Genomic DNA, 20,421 nt, shown 5'->3' on the forward strand with positions numbered 1-20,421 from the left:
GGGAAGGACAGTAGAATTGTAAGTGGAAACTTTTACATTTTACCCTAAACACATCCTTATTGTTTAGTCTTTCAAAATAAAAATGTATTCCTGTGTTGTATAATTAGAAAACACTTTTTTAAGAGTCAGAGACATTGTAGTCAAACCCAGATTTTCTGGCTCCAGAAATAATTCTACTACATACACCACATCTCCCCTTAAGGAAGTCAAATCCATTCTTGGACCTTAATACCTATATCTATAAAATAAAAGTGGTGGGATACATTTATGACTTTTAAATTTTGTTCCAAAGAAGTAACTTAGAAGCCACTTTGGGAAAAAGCTATGTGAATTGGTCTATTAGATCACCTATTTACTTAAAGCAGGGAACTCCCTCTTCTATCTGCTTTATATAACAAATCCCACAAAATTTTAAATCTGCTATTCTAGGAGACTTCTAAGTTCCCTTTTAACTTTAACATTCTGGATACTCCCCACTTCCCTATTTCTATGTTGAACAGACTTTTGCATGAAAACATAGACCAAGGATATCTCATAGGTTGTGCTATATTCATATTTGTGAAATGAACACTTTTTTTTTTTACAGTGAAATAGTCTATCACTCAACCAATTTGTGTGTGTGTGTGTGGGGGGGTGTAACTAAAGGGCTAATATGGCTTATTTGAAGGCTGGATTTTATACACTTCTCAATTAGGTGCTTTCTACATCTGTCCAGGTCGACACTAGGGGAAAGTACCTCACCTGAGACAAATAACCTGAATTTCCATCTGGAACCTGCCAGTGGCTCATTGTTTGCCCTTGAGCACATTAGGTGCCTCAGTTACCTCAGCCATAACATGAAGAATTAGTCTATTAAATCTCTGAACTTCTTGTCAGCTATCAAATTCTATAATTCATATGAGTCCTTGAAGCTTGATCAAAGCCAAAATATGTGCATACCGGGCAAAAAGAAATTAGACCTCCAAAGAGAATGTGGCTTTACAGAGACTTAGGAAGACTGGTCATAAATATGATGCACTGTCATGTTACATTCTTACATAGAAAATGATGATGAGCAAATTAACTCAAAACTTTTGAGAGAAAACTTTTTTTCATAGGATGGTGGGCCATGGAGTGATAGGAACTTGATGATTACTGACCTTTCTTCCCCAAGCTTCTTTGAAGAGCTTATCTAAGTATCGTTTCAGACACCCATCACTCTTATTTTTAGCTCTGAGTTCTCTTCACGAGTGTACTGATCTGTGCCTTGGAGTTCAAGAGGGCTCCCAGATATGGCTCATGATTCATTTGCAGGTACCTTGCATTGATTTACAGAAAGGTCAGGGGAGTAGGAGCCTGGACAAAATGATTTGAGACATAAAATCCTCCTTTGTTTGTTCTTGTTCCTGGTCCCATCACTCAATCAGAAATTCACACTCCATAAATTGATCCCTTGGTGCCATAGGTGATTGGCAATTAAAACAGAACCCAAAATATATTGTTCTCCAAGGGCCCCACAGCTGGCGTCGGGGGAACAAAACTCAGGACTTTGGTCACAGGCTATTTTCAGCCTCTGATAGCAGTTGTGTTACTCATGTCTCATTCCCCCTCTCCCCTCAGCCTCCCTCCCGCCTTCGCTCTGCAGGCCAAGGCTGGTGACAGCCTCCATATATTTAAAGAGGACGATAGCCCCCCCAGCTCAGTTGAGCTGACAGAGACCACACAGGCAGGTACGTGGGGAAAAACAAGCGTTTGGGCTGGAGCGTGGGGTGCTGTTTTGGTGGCTGGTTGGGACTGTGAAAGGTCCCACAGAGTAAGGATGTGTTTCATGACCCAAGCACCAGCAACCACTCTGGGTCTGTGTAAGGAGACTCCAGTTATGCTCGACTCTGGTGTAGACCTAACAGTTGTTTAGAAAATTCCTTAAAAGGGTGGTCAGTATTTCGGGGCTTAAGAGAACCTCACAGACAAATGAGTAAGGTATTATTTTTGGTCCAAAACTATTTTCGCGGTTGAATCATGTTTCCTATTGTCCTAGTCAAAAGACCTGAATTCTAGTCAGAATGGATGAATGGATGTGTGACTTTGAGAAGTTCCTGCCCTGAGGGTCTTGGTCTCCTCTGTGAGGATCAGTATGGATGTGGTGACATTTTTCTCAACTATAAGGCAACATACAGTTAGAAAGTGGTATAATAGATATAATGCAGCACAAGCCAGCTTTCCAATGCTCAAAACACAAGGAATTGTGCTATTCCAAAGGTGTAAGTGAATGACAGATTTTTATACTTCACCATATCCTGTCTTGCACACAGGAAATAGTGACACTTGGTGTTTTCTTTCTTTCTTTTTTTTTTTTTTTTTGCTTTTTTTCTTTTTTTAAGATTTTATATATTTATTTCCAGAGAGGGGAAGAGAGGAAGAAAGAGAGGGAGAGAAACATTAATGTGTAGTTGCCTCTTGTACATCTGCAGTTGGGGACCTGGCCTACAACCCAGGCATGTGTCCTGACTGGGAATCAAACTGGCGACCCTTTGGTTCACGGGCTGGCACTCAATCCACTGAGCCACACCAACCAGGGCAACACTTGTTGGTTTAAAACAGGCTTTATATCCCAAGGATGTTTAGCAACAAACTTGCTTTTAAACCTTTTATATTAACCAAAACAGTATGTGAAAAAGACATGACTATGTTGAAAATCCATTAGGAGCTCTATTTAGTAGGATAATTCCTAGCCAGGGGTGAGGGGCTGATTCCGAGTGTTTCCTCTAGGCTTTAGTCAAGGACTTTTTTCCTTTCCTTTCCTTTTCTCTTTTTTTTTCTTTCCATTCCTTTCCTTTCTTTCTCTCTCTCTTCCCATCGTTCTTCTTTTCCTCCCTCTCCCTCCCTCCCTCCCCCCCCACCCCCGCTTCCTTTCTTCCCATTCCAGTGAATGACAGGCATGAGTGTGACTGAGAATGAGAACGGTTTTAAGCAATGTCTGAGTGGAAATGCTACCCAAAGGACAAAGCCGCCATCTCCAATTTCTGTTTCCACCCCTGAGCCGGGGCAGTGACTCCCCCAAGAGGGAGAAGATGGTGAACCAATTTAGGAGAAGCCTTGTCTCTCTACAGTGCAATTCAATGCAATTTAATGAGCTTGCATTGACCACGTCCTGTGTCGGGGCTGGGGTGGTAGAAGTAGCACTACCGCAGGAAAGGGGGGGCGCGAACAGCAGGAAGGGCAGGGAAATGGGGAAAGCCTGTGTCCTCAGTTTACTTTTGGGGCTGAATCTCAATGTTGGATACATCCAATTCATCACAATGTATGTAAAACCGCTTTATGACCCAGGAAATGTAAGGACACCTCTGGCTTGGCTTTGATTCCCTTCTGATCAAATTGGTCATTAAAATGGGCCCTGGCTGTGGCAGGGAGGGCAGCTGACCCCTAGGGTTTGCTGTCCTGTCCAGTCCAGGCAGACAGGTGCAGCCCTCATGCACAAGCCATTCATTAGGGAAAAGGAGGGTGGGCCTGAACATCACTTCTCTGGGTTTCCATTTTCTGAGCAGTAAAATTAAGGTGAGGCCATCTATCCCAAAGGGATTTGTGAAAATCAAATTAGATAGGGTATAGCAAAGTACACCGCAAAGCTTAGTGAAGCTATACGAATTTGTGAAGCCTTTGAGAAAAGGCACAGGGCCAAACCTGATGGGCTGCAGGAGGATTTCCCGCTAAGTACACGTGTTACGACAAAAGTCAGAGGTCAGAGTAAATGACACGCTGACCCGGAGTTAGAAGATAAATTTCTTTTACAAAAGGACCCAGACTAGGAATGTAATACACAGGAAATACAACTCCTAAGGCAGGCAGATTTCCGACTACACATGTACCACTCAGATATCTGGGAATACTGTATCCAGGGCGCAGCTTCATGGCCAAAGGGAAATGTGATGCCTTCACCATGAAAAAGTAGTTATTCAGTGCAGTGAAGACGAGCAGGAAGGCCATGGTTGTCTTAAGGGCCATGGAGGATGCGAAATTTTCCTAAGCCTCAATAAGGTCCTCATCTTGGGAAAGGGTTGATCATGATTTGTTGGTTGTTTATTGCCCTGTTTACTGTGAGTGCAGAACAATATTAGTTTACTTAACTGTCACAAAGAGTCCTGGAAGAAGTTATTCTTCAGAGGAAGAAACAAAAGTTTAAGGGAGCAAAGGAATTACTCAGGGTCACATGGCTAGAAAGTGGCAGAGCCAGTGCGACATGGTCTTTGAAAACAAATTACAAAGATCAAAACAGAACAAAGTGAGTTTCTGAGAGTAAACGCTGGCCGTACTTCAGAGATAATTTCAGAAAAGATGTAACATGACCCGGGCATTACAGCCTAAGTGTAATGAGCAGGCGTGTCTTCTGTGTCTAAGTTTTAAAGGGATGCCAGCCGACACTTGGGTTTATTTCTGTGCTGGGAACAAGTGACCTACGCTTCCCAGGCTTTGTGAAAGGGCCTTTTCACGGGAGACTTCATGTATGTATCTGTTCAGAAGTTTAGGAGGAAGCTATCGACCTTTAGTGTCGTACACATGGGAGCCAAAGGGTACTATCCCCCTGGGCCAGAGGGAGGGATTCTGCCAGGTTTGCTGCTTCCCTTCAAAGCACAGGTCACCAGGGAGGTCCGCTGGTGTTAGGCACCAGAGCTTCCAAAGCAAGGAAGTGGCTGTCCCAGGGCACAGGCTTAGGACCTTGCCTGATATGCAGTCTCTGGCACCAGGCACCCTGGGCCCCCGCAAAGGGGCTGACTCTCTCCCTGGCCCGGCTGCATCTGTTCCTGGGGGCAGTACACTCAGAAGGCTGAGAAGCAGAATTGGTTCATAGTTTGAACCAGAAGGGCCATGGAGCTGAAGCGAGAAGAAATTTGCTTGTTTTAAGAAAATGGATTTAAAAATTAGAGGTATAATAATAATAATATACAAATTATTAAACATCTGCTATGTATTAAGGATTTATACATAGCATCTCTGCTATTATTATTTTATTTAACCTGCAAACAAGCTTCTAAGAGAAGACTTCTCATTTTATCTTTACATGCATGAGGACCCTGGGCTCAGAGACGTTGAGGAATTTGTCCGAGGTCCCACAGATAGTGTTTTCGGAACTCTGGCCTGGTCCTCTCCAAAGCCCTTGTTTTTCCTCTATGCAACATCACCCTCCTCACCTGGGTGAGGAGAAAAGCGAAAAGGCAGTGTTTGAGAGGGGATGCAATTGGGCAGCATTTCTGCAAAGTGAGGCTCCAGTCACTGCTCAGATCTCTAAATCTGTCTCAGGGCTTGAAGGACCCTTGAAGGGGCTTTACTACATCGCAGCACTTGGGTACCCATCCCAGTCTAGGTAAAATCCATAGTGAGAGAGAACATCTCTTCAGCCTCAAAGAAGCCCTCGCCATGTTTGAATAGCACTGACTCTTAGAAAGTCCTTTATTTTCTTCAATCGAATTTAGACTCCCTGTTACTCCCACCCACGAGTACTCTGTCCCACTGAGAGGTGATGATCAGATCCTAATTCCCATCAGCTGGTGGAAGCTGAGCCTTGTCCCCTCTCTAGTGTGTTGTAAGCAGAGATATGGGACACAGAACCAGCTTAACTGGGGTTTGGATTGCAGCTCTGCTACTAACTAGCTGTGTGACTTCTGACAAGTCACTTAAGCTCTGAGTCTCAGTTTTATTAATCTGCAAAATGAGGATAACACAATTAGCCTGCAGGGCTGTTATATTAAAGACACTTTATATAAAGCCACTGATGCATAGTTAACAGTAAGTAGTAGTTAATGTAAGAACACATCTTTGGAGTCAGAGAGACCCAAATTTCAATTAGCCACGTGACCTTGGGCAATGTAATTTCCCTCAGACTGCATTTACCCATCTCTAAAGTAAATTTTGTAATATTATCTACCTGGAAGTGTTGCTGTGAAGACTAAATGAGATATGACACAATATCTGGCCCAAGGGCTGGTCTCCAGGCACATATCAGCTCCAATAATAATAGTATTATATTAATAATAATTATAATATCACTTAGATTCCAGAGATAAGTTTCTATGATGCAAAATCTTTGTATCAGCCAGTGGAGGCAAGTTAGCTTGCGATAGGATGATCAGGCACCTAAAAGGACGACTAAAGGAACCAACACTGAACTCAAAACGGCATTTTCGCTGAGGTCTCTGCTTGGTCAGGGCCTAGGTTTTCAACCCGGGTACATTAATGGACAAAGAAGAAACTGAACCACTCAGTGCCCGTTTTATGTCCCTCACCCACTTTTCTCTACCGCGTCATCTTTCAGTTCCACAGCTGGTAGTTTAAAAACAAAAGAAACAAAGTGTTGGGTTTGAAAGAATAAGCCTATGACACACAGTTGGTTTTTCTTGTAAAAATTCACATCGATGCATGACAGCTTCGAGTTATTACAGAGCTAATGAGCACTTACATTTTATAATACTCTACAGTTTACAAAGTGGTTTGACGTATAGCTGTCCTGCTACAATCCTGCCAGCGATAGTGAAACAGATGGGACTATTAACGCCCATTTTAGGGAGGGTACTGAAGTTCAGAGAGCTTGAACAATTTTCCCATATCATACAGCTTCAAAGAGGCAAGACAGATCTAAGACTCCAGTCTACATTTCATCCAGTGTTTTCCCAGCCCCCACTACAGCACATGCCCAGTATGATCTCTTCCACAGCATTATTCGTTAGGAAGTCTGTACAAGTCATCTGTCCCTGGGACCTGGGTACCCAAGAGTCTGGCGTCCACCCTCTCCCTAGCTAATGTAGCAGGGCCCTGCCTTCTGTCTCATAAATCTCAGGCTGTCCTTCATTTCAATCCTGAGCAACGACTTCATCTGTGATAATGCAGCCATCTCCCAAGCTGGCCCAGAAAATGTGATGGAGATTGTGACCCAGGGGACAAATGGTGCTGAGTGACAGGCAAGCCTATATTTGGCATCCCACCTTCAATGATACTCCCCAGTGCCAGGCAACGCTGATAAACAAATGACCCATCCCTTGGTATCTTGCCAGGGTAAACTCACATTGTGGGTCTGGCTAGGGGAGTGTTGAGACACAGGAATTCCAAAGCAATGCAGGAGGCTAAAAAGGTTATGTATGTAAGCCAGGACTTAAATGTGCTTTCAAATCATAGCGACTTACTGAGCAAATTCGTACTATCTGAATACCCTGATAGAAAGGAAGTAATAATGCCGGCCCTTTACATAGCTTATCAATAAAATCGCCCTTACCCGTGCTTCTGTATTCTGCGGTTTTGATTAGGGGCGGTCAGTCTTGGTCCAAAAATATTAAAAGAAAAATTCCCGGAGTAAACAATTCTTAAGTTTTTAAATGCATGCCGCTCTGAGTAGTATAATATAATCGCACAGCTCTGAGTAGCGTGACGAAATCTCGCGAGGTCTCACGCAGGATGTGAATCTCACTCAGTTCGTGAATCTCATATTCACGCGATATATGCTCCCCGCCTGTTTTCCACTTAGCCACTGAGTTGGCTTTCAGATCAAATGTTATGGTACCCCAGTGGTTGTGTTCAAGTCGCCCTTATTTTACATGATAATGGCCCCAAAGTGCAGAGTAGTGACGCTGACAAATCAGGTACGCCAAGGAGAAGCCGTAAAGGCCTTCCTTTAAGTGAAAGGCATGGATGTATAGCCAGACCGTGCTTCCTTTAAGTGAAACTGTATATAGGGTTCACTGCTATGCATGGTTTCAGATATCCTTTGGGGCTCTTAGAACACATCCCCAGAAGATAAATGGGGGGCTACCCTACTGCTTTAAATGCCATCACATTTCCATGACTTTCACAATGGTCCTGTGGGGAAAGTACAGTAGATTGTACTATCGCTTTATTTCACCCAAGTTCAAGGTCACAAGGCCAAGGTGAGAACCTGTGTCTTCCAATTCAGGATGCTTTACAACAACACCCTTTGCCTTTTGGCCTTTGAGCATTGGAAGGAAAAGTCAGAGATATCTTCTATGTTTGGCCTCTACAGCTACAATTCCATCTTTGGAAATGGAACTGAGCACCTGTTTAACAGAATGGTTACAGATTTCTATTTTGTGTTTCAAGTCCTGATATATATGTCAGATATTTATGATCGTTGTTAAAAACCTGTGCTAGGATATGTGACTTTGTGAAGAAGTTATTATATATAATCTTATCCTCACTTTGAAAAGTATCATGTGTAGGCAGCTGCTGAATACACATGCACCCAAGAGGCATAGCTCTCTCCCGTTAACTTTCAGGACAAGCCCATGAAATCTCCACTGGAGATCTGAAATGAGAGATTTGACCTAGTGTGGTTTTCATGAAAATTTTCACATCATTAATTTCACAAGTGTCACTGTCACATTCCTGGATATACATTACATTTCTCCTCTATTTTACATTATGTTGAAACTCTGGATCAAGATGAATGTAAGTACAATTAGGTGATTCTATTCTTTTCTGGAGAGTATATCATCTTTAATCAGAGAAAGGTGGCTCCTGGAAAAGGGAGTAAGCTAAGAAAATACTCCTGAATGCTTGCTAATGCCTCACCTTGTTTGTAAATGAGGGGGTTGGTCAATCTTCAAAATCTATTTCAATCCTAAAAGCCCTAAAAATTTTAATGGAGTAAAAAAATTAAACAATTTTGGTTTCCTTTAGAGGATATTAAGGCCTCTCTGTGTTTTTGCATGTTCTTTTCTCTGCCTGAAGTGTTCTTCCCATTTTTCTCTAGCTGGTGAACTCTTAGTCATCCTTCAAAACCCCATTTGGATATGCCCTTTTTTGCGCTCCTCCAAACAACTCACTGCTTTCATCTCCAATGTAAATGTGGGTAGCCATTCCCTCCATTGAGTTTGCGTGCACTTTTCACAAGACTCTTTTCTGGTACAGGGTATTCTGGTTCCTGCCTATTTCCCTCAGTGGAATGTGAGCTTCTCAATTCTAGAAGACACAAACCACTCATTTTTATGTTCTCCTCCCCTTGATCCCTCAGCAGTACCTGGTACAGTGCTTCACATATGATAGCTAGGTAGCAAATGCATGGTGAATGAATGAATTAATGGATGAATGAATGCATGAATATAGACTTGATCTCAAGGATTTCAACTCAAAATCCATTACTCATTTCCACTATAATAATACGCAACTTCACTATAGAAATAGAAACGCTACATGTTTCTGTTAAAAAAAGTTATTTTCTAAAATTTTACTGAATTAAAAGAGCCTGCTCCTGTGAGAGGAAGAATAGGATGTTCCTGGCTAACTTCACACTGTTTTTGTAAATGCGGGAAGCTCCTTGCAGGGACAGTTAGACAGGGATGTTCCCTTTGGTCCTAGTGTCAGGTTCAGTGGTCTGTTTGCTGTTTACCTTCTGTTTCTTAGCAAAACCTGTCTTAGTTGCGAGGCTGGGATACACATTCCTGACCAGTGTCCAGGAGGGCTTAGTGGTAATCGTCAACTATTATAAGAAGGTGAATAGCTTCCCAGAAGGGAAAAAGAAGGTCAGAAGCAGCCACTTGGAATGACCTGACTGTGCTTGGTGTCAATGACAAGATGACACACTAGGTTTCTTAGAAACCAAAGGATCCCAGTGAAAATTGAGTCCCCCCCACCAGGGGGCCTGGAAGGATTGCAGAAATTTCACTGAGTATTGATGACTTGTTTTAGTTTTGCTCTGGGGAAACTGAAAACTGGATTCATACTTACACACAGACACAGAAAGAAGGAGAAAACTTGTTTTTGGTGTTCCTCCTTTTCTAGTATCTCTTAAAATTAACTCTCTAGTGAGGAGACAATGATGGGCCAGGGCTGTGGGCATCAGCAGCTCCTTCCAGCAGAATGTGCTCAAAGGTGTGCGGAGACACACAGCATCACCACCTGGTTCCCGTGATCACACCAGGCACTGTGAGCTCTGTCCAGCACCTTCCTGCACCTCACATCATTTGGTCCTCTAAACAGCACTGTGAGGAAGCAAGGAAAAGAATGACATTTTATAGTATAGCTGGGAATACAGAGGTAAGAGAAGCTACACAGTTCATGTCAATGCATACAGTAAGCTGTGGGCAGCCCCGAAAGCAGAAAGCAGGTTTCCAGACCACTGACCTAGAGTAGTGCCAGTATAGCTCTTTGCCTGGGCAATGATATGTCTTAAAAAAGGAATTAATGAATAGAAGGAATAAACATGAAGAGAATATTTTGTATACTCTATATTTTTATCAGCAATATTAGCTAAGGCTTTGCTGCCCAAAGGGTGGTCCACTACTAGTAACATTAGCACTGACTGGAGTCTGTTAGAAATGCAGAATTTCCTGCCTCTCTTCATGTCTACCAAAGCAGAACCTTCATGTTATTAGCAAGATCCAAGGTACATTGAGAAGCACTGAACTAGATAAGAAGACCATTTTAATAGGTTATTGTCACCCTGATGGAATAGTTTTTAAAACTTTAGGTGGAAAGAAATAATAATACTTAATATTTGTAAATAATTTTACATACAAATTAGCTCATCTGCCGTGGTCGGTGTGGCTCAGTGGACTGAGTGCCAGACTGTGAACCAAAGGGTCGCTGGTTCAATCTCCAGTCAGGGCACATACCTGGGTTGCGGGCCAGGTTCCCAATAAGGGAGTGTAAGAGTCTAGCACATATTGATGTTTCTCTCCCTCCCTTCCCCTCTCTCTAAAAGTAAATAAATAAAATATTTTTAAAAAATTAGCTCATCCATCCCTTCCAAGAACCCTATGAGGTCCATAGGGGTAGGGGCTTTTGAAATTTAATAGAAGAGGAAGCTGAGTCCCCAAGTAGTAAAGTGACTTGCCCAGAGCCTTATTCAAGGACTAGCAACTTGCACATAGTATTTTCTGATGAAGGAATGGATGAATGGATGAATGAATGAATGAATGAATGAATGAACGAACGAAAGAAAGAAAGACCAAACGAGCTGGGGCAGGATCCAGGTCTTCATACCACTGCACGACCAGGAATTGGTTCACTGCTGAGGTCACCTTAATTTGTGGTATTTGCTTTATATCCTGTTAGACTTGACCTTGGTCAGAAAGTCTTCAAGATGCCGAACTGGGGTGGAGGAGCAAAATGCGGAGCCTGCGAAAAGACAGTCTACCATGCGGAAGAGATCCAGTGCAATGGAAGGAGTTTCCACAAGACCTGCTTCCACTGCAGTGAGTTGGGTGCACACCATGAAGGCTCCTTAGCATCCAGAGGGCATTTGAAAGTTCACCTTTAGCCCCAGATGCCTATCTGTCAGTGGTTCTCAGACTGGTCCCAGGACCAGTGGCATCAGCATCACCTGAGGATTGGTGGGTCCCAGCTTAGCAAGTGGTTCTCCAACTACTTGCCTAGCTCCAAGGCCATCTCTCTGCAGCTCAAAGTCAGAAAAAGCTGGGCCACCACTGCTCTTGGTGGTGAAAACTTGAACCTGGTGGCAACATTTACACAGTGTGACTTGGCAGAGAAACACACCATTACTTATCTGGAACCAGGATGGATTTGGCTCTCAGTGTCTCTCCCACTGGCCAGCTGTCATTGAAGTCAGCTGCAACTGGCTTTTTCCAAAGAACCTGTGTCAGACAGGGAAATATTGCCAATTCTGTTTATAAGTCAGGAAATGAAGGAGTTCAGGGCCTGGGTACCAGTCACTTGACAAAGGGAATGTTTACCATCACCTGCCAGACACAGATTCACAAATGCTAAAGCTGGGGCCATTTTAAGACATTGTGGTTCACCTGGGAGTCTGGGTCTGCCCAAACCATGTGACTTTCGACAAATTATTTTTCACCTTTGAGCCCAGGCCTCAAGCATCTGTAGCTGAGCCAGGAATAGAACCTGTATCTTCAGACTCCCAGTCTAGTCTCTTTGAGTGCATTCTGGAATTTCTTAGTAGCCAGCTCCATTTTGGGAGAAGAGCCTATTTTGGCCACTTACCTTTTTTGCTGCCCTCCAGTAGATCTGCCTTAAGAATTAGCTTTACTGGACATTTGGCAGAGCCCCTTCCCAGAGTCCCCTGCCCCACCTCCATGCCCCAGCCTGGTGACCACTAGGCATCACAGTCACACTGCCCCAAACTGTTTCAAACAGAACCTCAAGGGTTGGGCTCCATCTGTCAAGGCAGGAGACACTTCATCCTTAAGCTGCCAGGAAGAGTTAACACTTCTCTGCTGCAGGCATTTCCCTTATCCCTTACCTCCCACAGAAAACATAAATATTGAAGAACAGGGGAAAATACTGCTCTCAGTGATTGGGTTGGCTGATTTACTGATGTTTTGGATACTGATGTTGAGGAATATTGGCAAGAACCTGGGAATTGGAGTAAAAATGACTAGGCTTTGTGTCTCTATTATGCCATAGACTGTGAGACCTTGGGCAGGTCATGTCTCCGTCCAGCCTCCATTTCCCCATGTATAAAATGTCAAGATAGTTATCCCTGCCACATGGGTGGTTACAAGAAGAAAACTGGAGTTCTTGATAGGGAAATCCAGCCTTCTGGACCTTTATTCTCCTTTGATCGACCTTGATACCTGAGTGGGAACAGAAAATGGTAGTGAAGTTCTCCATGGTCTAAGGGGTGTCTTTCTTGTCTCCCCGAGTCAGCAGGAAGATGGAGGCATGGCAAAAGGGGGTTGAGCGTATGGTGTTGCATTCCTTTAACCCTTTGACGCTTTCCTTAGAACTCCTAGATGGGATGGGGATGTGAGCAATGTACGTTTCTAAAGTGTGGACAGAAAGACCCTAGAGAGGAGCAAGCACACTTTTTATATTATCATCACAAGACTTGCCTATCCACAGGTGACCCTATAACTCTGGGAAACAGGGTTCAGGGAGCCACAGTTTACCTAAGCCTCCCCCGCAACTGTGTTTGCCTAACTTCTAGACAAATCTTCATCCTCCTTACCAGCATGTCCAGAAGAAATATAATGCAAGCCACTTACGCAAATTTAAATTTTCTAGTAACCATATTTTTAAAAGGTACAAAGAAAGAGGTGAAAGTAATTTTAAAATATTTTACTTAACCTAATATATAGAAAATTATCATTTTAATATGCAATCAATATACATATTATTAACAAAATATTTTATATTCTTATTTTGTTTGTATTGAGTACTTGAACACGGTGTTCATCGTGTGGACTTTATGTGGCAGGCGCATGTTACAGTGTTGGACAGCACAGCTCCACTGGGCCCAAGTATGGGAGCTGGTCAGGGTCTGGGAGCTGCTATCGAATTGGCCAGGACAGGATGGGGCACAAGCAGTCCTGGAGTGACAAGAATGAGCCCTGGAGTAGGAGTCCAAGGCTCTCAGGCCAGTCATGGCCATGCAGGGTTCTGTTGTATAATTGTGGACACTGATCTTCATTCACATGTGCATCCATCCACCCATCCACACATCCACCTATCCATTCATTCATTCGACAAATGTTTACAGAAGACTACTTCTGGGCCAGACTCCATGCTATGTTCTGGGGATAGTAAGATAAAAATCTTGCCCTTAAGGAACTCAGAATCTAGAACATCAATACATATTTGAAAAATTGTTCTGAAGATTGGTAACTGAGAACAACAAGAAGGGCAGATACATGCATACCTTATATGTCCAGGTATAAAGAATTCCTCCCCCCCAAATTATTCCTCATGAAAAGAGTTGCTCTGGTTTTCAAGGCCTTACAAAATCTCCCATGCTGTAAGACAGTCTCTCAATTACTTTATTATTCATTTATTTAAAAAATGTTACAGAATTTTTAATACCTGTAACACTGACATAATTGTTTCATGCACTTCCATACGCCTGTTTCCCCAGCCACACAGCCATCACGCTCTGGCCAGTCCTCCCTCATGTACATTCTCATCATCTACTCCCACTCTCATATCCAATTACTTTATTTTTTAAAATAAAAATACCATTTGAGGAAGGCATATGAGCCTGAAACAAACTCATTTAATGCTGAATTGCTTATAGAGGTCATTTGATGGTACTGGTTAAAATTTAAAAAAGGAGGCAAATAAATTGAATGCATGTGTATTCTTATTCCCAGGGCTGCAACCTCACTGTAATAAGCCCAGAGCATCATCATGAACAACCTTGAAGGGTTATTGTTACAAAGCAATTCTGCAAGTTATTATGTTGTAGAAATCCTACACTTTTTTTCAAAGTTTCCCTAATATTATGTTAATAGGAACTTCTGATTAAGGTACAATTTCTGGGTGACAGCTTCCTACTCAGGTGCCAACAGGCTGCGACGAGTGGCGATGAGCTGCTCTGGCGCCCGGCCAGCTGTCTCAGAAGGACACTCTGGTGATGCTGAGGATGCAGAGAAAGAATTTGGATACAATTGTTTCCTGAATTTGTGTGAGATTAGGAAAAAAAAATAACATCTCCAAATCAATATATGATTTATATTATTACATTAAATATTATAAGGAGGGATTTGACACGTTCATTTACATCCTTAGAAGTGTTTCTTTCAAATTGGCAAAATAATTTTACACATCTTCTATTTTTAAGTATGGGGGCTTGCCTCGCACACTTTACACTATGGAGGACACTCTGTATTAGGTAACATGCACTGACAGGGGGGTTTGAGCCAATATCAGCCTAAGGGTCTCTGAGGCAAGTCTACCCCGCTCACCACCTCCTGGCTTCCGGGACAGGATCAAGAGTAGCCTCAGTGGTAACTTTCTCCTCGAATAGTGCAGTGCCCTTCAAAGGTCATGTTAAGTAGAGAAAATGCTCGATCTTGATTTTGATATGATTGAGGAAAAAAATACATTCCTCTCCTGCCTCAGCTCCTTACCCCTACCCTTCCTGCCCCCGCCCCGGCCACACACACACACACACACACACACACACACACACACACACGCTTCCCTGGTGTCATTTAGGGCGAGTCTCTTGGGAATTCAGGTTCTTCTGATTCAGAGACAATATTCTTAGGTGGTCCAAGACACACGCCTGGTTCCAGTTCCACCTCTTACTAGCTGGGTATCACTGAACATGTTACTTACCCTCTCTGTGCCCCAGTTTCCTCATCTGTGGAAAGAGGACTGCCTTGGAATCTACAACCCAGGGCAGATAGATGTACTGGTCAGGAATCAAAGTTGTGTTCTTGGCCAAGGGCCCCTTGACCCTGAGCATGGCATTGGAGGGGCAAGGAAGTGGGGAGAAACGTCACCCCAACCTCCTGACCTTCTTTTCTTTGGCAGTGGCCTGCAGGAAGGCTCTGGACAGCACCACAGTCGCAGCTCACGAGTCGGAGATCTACTGTAAGAGCTGCTATGGGCGCAGATACGGCCCCAAGGGGATTGGGTTCGGACAAGGCGCCGGCTGCCTCAGCACGGACACGGGCGAGCACCTGGGCCTCCAGTTCCAAGAGTGAGTCACTGCGCCGCTTCTCCCAGCCTCGCACAGCCCGTTATCGGGGCAGTTCATTCTGTTCCCATAGTAATGTTTCCTGGAAGTGGAAGAATGGACTTTATTGTTGACCTGCCAACAATAGGAATATTCAGTCTGATCAAGTTTTAACAATGTGTTATCCCTCCAAAGCCTTCCTTTAAATTATCTGCCTTTCTAAAGAGCAATTACTTTTATACCATGGCCCTTGGTTTGCATGTCAAGAGAAAACACAGAAAGTACAGATGTTCCATAGTTTGACCTTTGTGAAACTCCATGGAGTCTCTTCTCTTCCCTTTGGGCTTTTCTGTGTAAATTACATAAATATGGCAGGGACGCAATGGCCGTTTGCTTTGTGCTTGCCACTAAAGGACTTCTTCCCTTGGGTTGTAAAAGGACTACTGTCCACAGGGGGAGTGGTTCTGTGGGGATGGGCTGTATGTCTCAGGAGTAAACAGTCCTTCGTAACTGTTCTGTGGGTCTCCCCGGCCTCCTGTTGCCAATACAGCGCCAAGGTTTCCCCCAGCATTATCCGGGGGAAGCTGGGCGACCACACCGTGCCTCCTCCATTTACCAGGCTGCCCTGCCAGCCGTGATGATCACGGTGAATTCCAGCCCGGAACTGAGTGTAGACTGACGGCCACTCACCTGCAGCTGCTGTCTGGCCGGCTGGTGTCCGGGCCTGGCGCTGCAGTGGGACTGGGCAGAAAGGCCCCGCCCAGTGGGGGCAGTGTCCCAGCAAGGGCCTGCTCCGCAGAGCAGTAGGCCATCTACAGCGTCCTCTGGTCCCTCCCAAAGAGGGGAGCCCACAGTGGGGCCTGGAAAAGTGCAAGGTTGTATGATAAGTCATTTTAATTTTTCTCACTACTCAATCCCAACTGAATACTCTGTTTAAAGAAGACGATACCAACTGCAGTCTCCACTGTGCACTGCCCAAAGCTCACTCTCTTGTGTTAGGGCTTTCTTATAACTCTGCACAAAGACAGACTAGAGTCTGGAGAGCTCGGTTTCATTGCGGCTCCACCGGCTATGAGCTACTTGACCTTGGGCAGCTGTGCCTCCCACCCTCACTTTTCTCCAACTAGCCTGGCCTACTTTAGAGGTTAGGGTGAGACTCGAGCAATAAGTGAGCAAGAAAACACCAAAAGATGTGGAAACACAGGGGTTGTTACTGTGCCTCTACCTCAAACATTGCTCACATGGGGACAAGGAATGCATCAGCTCATGACTTGTTTAGTATCAGCTGTCAAGATCTCATCTTGCCCTGTAATATTTTCAAAACTCATTTCAGAAAGCAGGCCAGTGGATTACAACATGGTACAGAAAAACCTAACAGTCACAGCAATGATAACAATGACAATAACACAAGCTAACATACATGGAACGCTAGTGCTTTACATAGGAAGGAAAGGTTTAAACCTTACTACATGCCAGGCAGGGACTGTTTTAAATGTTTCACTCACATCACCTCATTTATCCCTCTCACCAGCTCTGGGAGGAAGGGACCATGACTCTCCCCATTTTCCAGATGAGGCTTCTGAGGCACACTTAAGGTCACACAGCTAGCGCCGTCTGCCAAGGGAGGCCTATCGTTTCCATTCGTTTGTCTCTTTCTATCAGATCCCCAAAGCCAGCACGTTCAGCCACCACCAGCAACCCTTCCAAGTTCACTGCAAAGTTTGGAGAGTCAGAGAAGTGCCCTCGGTGTGGAAAGTCAGTCTATGCTGCTGAGAAGGTGATGGGAGGCGGCAAGGTAAGGGCTTCTATGTGAGCCGAATGGGAGTTGCTTATCTCCACTGGATCGGCTGGGAGGATGAGAGAAGGAAGCAGGGACTAGCGGTAGGAGCCAAGCCCCTTCATTTCTTTAGCTCCGAGGGACCACCTTAGGAGCTACCCATCCTCACTCACTTTGCCGGGCTGTGACTGTCGTCTGCAGTGCCCTTGAAACTAGAACTGGTGATTTGATGCAACAAGCCTTGGCCCACTCGCTCTAAGGCACCCAGTAAAAACTTTGGAGATAAAGATGCACAAGGCCCCCTGTCCTTCGGAGTCCACAGTCCTTTCAGAAAGGTGTCAGACCTGAGAGCCTTCCAGAAAGGTGTCACCACTACATAACTCAATCTGCCACTGACATCACTGCTGGTGGATAGAGCAAACCCTTCACAGCAGCAAGAAGCTGCTCACAGATGTCCTGGCAATTGGCAGAGTCCTCAAACGTCTGCGACAGTAATGCACACTTGCTCCACAAGCTCCCGTTTCAGGCCTGAAGCCAGGGTATTCACCAAAGGATTTGGGCCTGATGAAAAGAGAAAAAAAATCCTGCTTACACTGAATGAGGCACGCAGGGCCACGGAGAGTGGGACTGACTTCAAATGTCAGGACAGCGTCCACCCCAAGACACATGAGAACCCCTGGGCTGGGCCCAGTAGACAGGCAGATGTGCAGAAGGCAGGCGATCTTCTGGATGATCCAAGCCTTGCGTTCTTTTCTCCTGGAAATACATAATTAAAATGGGGGTGAGCTACCTGGATAACTGCCTCATTCTCATTTTTTCTTCTTTAAATTTATATTCAGTGTAAATGTTACCCACTGTCCCACGTCCCAGCTTCCCTCTCCAGTTTGTACCTTGGTCTTCTAGTCTGTTCTGAAGGAATACATATGGAAATCATGCTGATAAGTTTATTTTTAGGGGTTCTGAGAATTGCTGGCCAAATTCCATAGCATCTCATTATCTTCAGCTCCCTGGAGAAATTATTCTGGGGGCCGATTAGGTACATGAATTGATAAGACAGTGGCACTTCTTCATACGCGGTTGGTCGGGGTAGCAAACATGGAAATAGAATACGCTGCTGCCCACCATGCTATATAGGTAACTTCCTATTCTCCTGTGCCCCTCAGCCTTGGCACAAGACCTGTTTTCGCTGTGCCATCTGTGGGAAGAGTCTAGAGTCCACGAACGTCACTGACAAAGATGGGGAACTTTATTGCAAAGGTGAGTGGTTCTGGAGACTCTCTGGAGATGTTTTACCTGAGGAGGGTCCTTAGGAGAAGCTGTGTCCATGTGGAGGGGCCTGTGCCTGCCAGGAGGCACGGGTACTCAGCCCAAGCATGGTTTGGGCTCTTACCCAAGGAAAAGAAGTCTCCATCGGAGCATGCGGCAGGATGATGTTTGCAAATGCTCAGGGGTTCGGGGCAGTTGGGTGCCTGGAGGGAGAGAAGATGAGGAGGAAGCAGTGTTCTGATTCAGCTTCTGGAAGAGACCACAGGCTTGGACAAACAGCATCACATTTTCTTCTGAAAACCCAAAGGCCTCTGTTCATCTGAGTGGCAGATAGTAGTGACTAGGGGTAGGAACTCAGTCTGGCTCTTGAATTCAAGACATATGCTTCCTTCCTCCCTCCCTCCATTGCTCTCTCCCTCTTTCCTTCCTGATGCTACTGTTGCTGATGTTGCACATCCCTTTACTAATAGAGAAAGAACCGACAAGTAGGTTTTCCTTCTGGTCTTCGCAGCCCTGCCCCTAGCTGCCTCCGTGATCCCTTTGTCTCGTGGAGAGATGGCAGAACCGTAGTAGCTCTTCCCTGATGCTACAAAAAAGAGGAGGCAATGCATCCTCAACCTCAGAGCCTCTCCTAGGCCTATTGTTTCTCAGTGGGGTCCTCCTACTCCTTCACTTAATGGTGGCATCTCAAGATCTCCAGGTGGGGTGAGGAACACTGAGGGGGGGCCAGGGGAAGGACATTACTAATCAAGACTGTAGATCGCCAAAGCTTTTCCCATGATGAGGGAGACACAATGGTTGACTTCTCCTGCCAATAGAAGACACGAGAGTGTCCTCTGCACCTAGAGGCCATAAACCCCGACACTGTTGCTATAAGCAACAGGGACTTCCATATGTGGACCAGTAATTGCATTTCCAAGTGAAAAAAAGCTCTAGTAGCAGAGTGTACATGATGCAGTAGCGTATGAAGAGGCAAGTGATCGGCTTGGGGTGTTAGGGAAGACTTCTTAGAGGACAAGCTTCCTCTGGGCCTTGAAGGATGAACGTGGGCTGGGGAAGGGGGATTCCAGGAACAGGAAGCAGTGAGTGCAGAGGCCCTGAAGTTGGGTCATCGTTCTATGTGCCTGGAGAGGCGAGAGGCATTGGGGCACAAGGCTGGGCAGCCAATCAGGAGCCAGATTATGTCAACTCAAATGAGAAAATGTCTGTGAACACAGTGAGGTGCAAAGAAGTACAATAGGGTACCTCAGTACTTGCTGTTAGTTCATTCTGGAACTTGTGATCAGTGCCGAAACCGATGAGTACAAAATGATGAAGTATTTTCTCATGAGGGGTGGGGTCGTGACTCACACAAGTCCTAGCAAGTACGACAAGTCCTGAGCAAGCGCTGAGCACTGAAATACTTTTATCTCATTAAAATGCAACAAGTACAGGGTCTTATGAGTTTTGAAGTTGACTAGTACTGAAGTATGACTGTAAACTACTTTTATACTAAAATAAAGTGTTCGATTTACTTACAAATTATCTTATAAATACATTTATCAAAAGGATGCTTCTCACAGGTCAAGGAACTGTATGCAGGCAGAAGGAACTGAAATAATGGTGCTAACCAACCCATTCTCTCTCCCCTTTCCTGTTTTCATTCACAGTTTGCTATGCCAAAAATTTTGGCCCTACAGGTATTGGGTTTGGTGGACTCACGCAACAAGTGGAAAAGAAAGAGTGAAAAGTATACCGATTCTCAGATCTTTCATCAGTCTAAAACACTTTTCCAAGTCGTCCTGCTCCGATGGACACCTGTCCCCAAACATCCTCTTGTTGGTAGTTGGACAATATTTCTCTTCAGAAGTGATGATAGGCCTTACCCAAAGTTAGACGAGACCTTTGGAAGAAAATTATTAAGAGTTTAATCTGTAACAAGTGTTTTATTATTTATGATACCTGGGATGGGAAAGGCAATAAATGCTTTATTGGTACTTTGCATGTCTGGACCTTTTCTTTCAAACAGAGGGAAGTTTTCAAA

The 20,421-nt window shown here is 44.5% G+C and overlaps 1 protein-coding gene across 1 annotated transcript; it reads left to right on the top strand.

Annotated features, from left to right (window-relative positions):
* The first annotated feature begins 1,675 nt into the window (after nt 1–1,675).
* CSRP3 (cysteine and glycine rich protein 3) lies at nt 1,676–20,352 on the top strand. Its single transcript, XM_054586255.1, has 6 exons — nt 1,676–1,709; nt 11,035–11,174; nt 15,211–15,379; nt 17,018–17,150; nt 18,296–18,389; nt 20,048–20,352. Exons 2-6 carry the CDS (start codon nt 11,063–11,065, stop codon nt 20,122–20,124), a joined length of 585 nt encoding a protein of 194 aa, XP_054442230.1. The 5' UTR covers nt 1,676–1,709; nt 11,035–11,062; the 3' UTR covers nt 20,125–20,352.
* Nucleotides 20,353–20,421: the final 69 nt, after the last annotated feature.

Source organism: Pteronotus mesoamericanus, unplaced genomic scaffold (genome assembly GCF_021234165.1).
Source record: "Pteronotus mesoamericanus isolate MK-2021 breed Mesoamerican mustached bat unplaced genomic scaffold, CSHL_Meso_final contig_90, whole genome shotgun sequence".
NCBI lineage: Eukaryota > Metazoa > Chordata > Mammalia > Chiroptera > Mormoopidae > Pteronotus > Pteronotus mesoamericanus.

Bases quoted from the DNA above. Each gene is read 5' to 3' on its own strand.
- CSRP3 (XM_054586255.1), top strand. From the start codon at position 11,063: ATGCCGAACTGGGGTGGAGGAGCAAAATGCGGAGCCTGCGAAAAGACA. The intron at 11,175-15,210 runs GTGAGTTGGGTG...TTTCTTTGGCAG, and splicing joins CAAGACCTGCTTCCACTGCA to TGGCCTGCAGGAAGGCTCTG. The intron at 15,380-17,017 runs GTGAGTCACTGC...TCTTTCTATCAG, and splicing joins CTGGGCCTCCAGTTCCAAGA to ATCCCCAAAGCCAGCACGTT.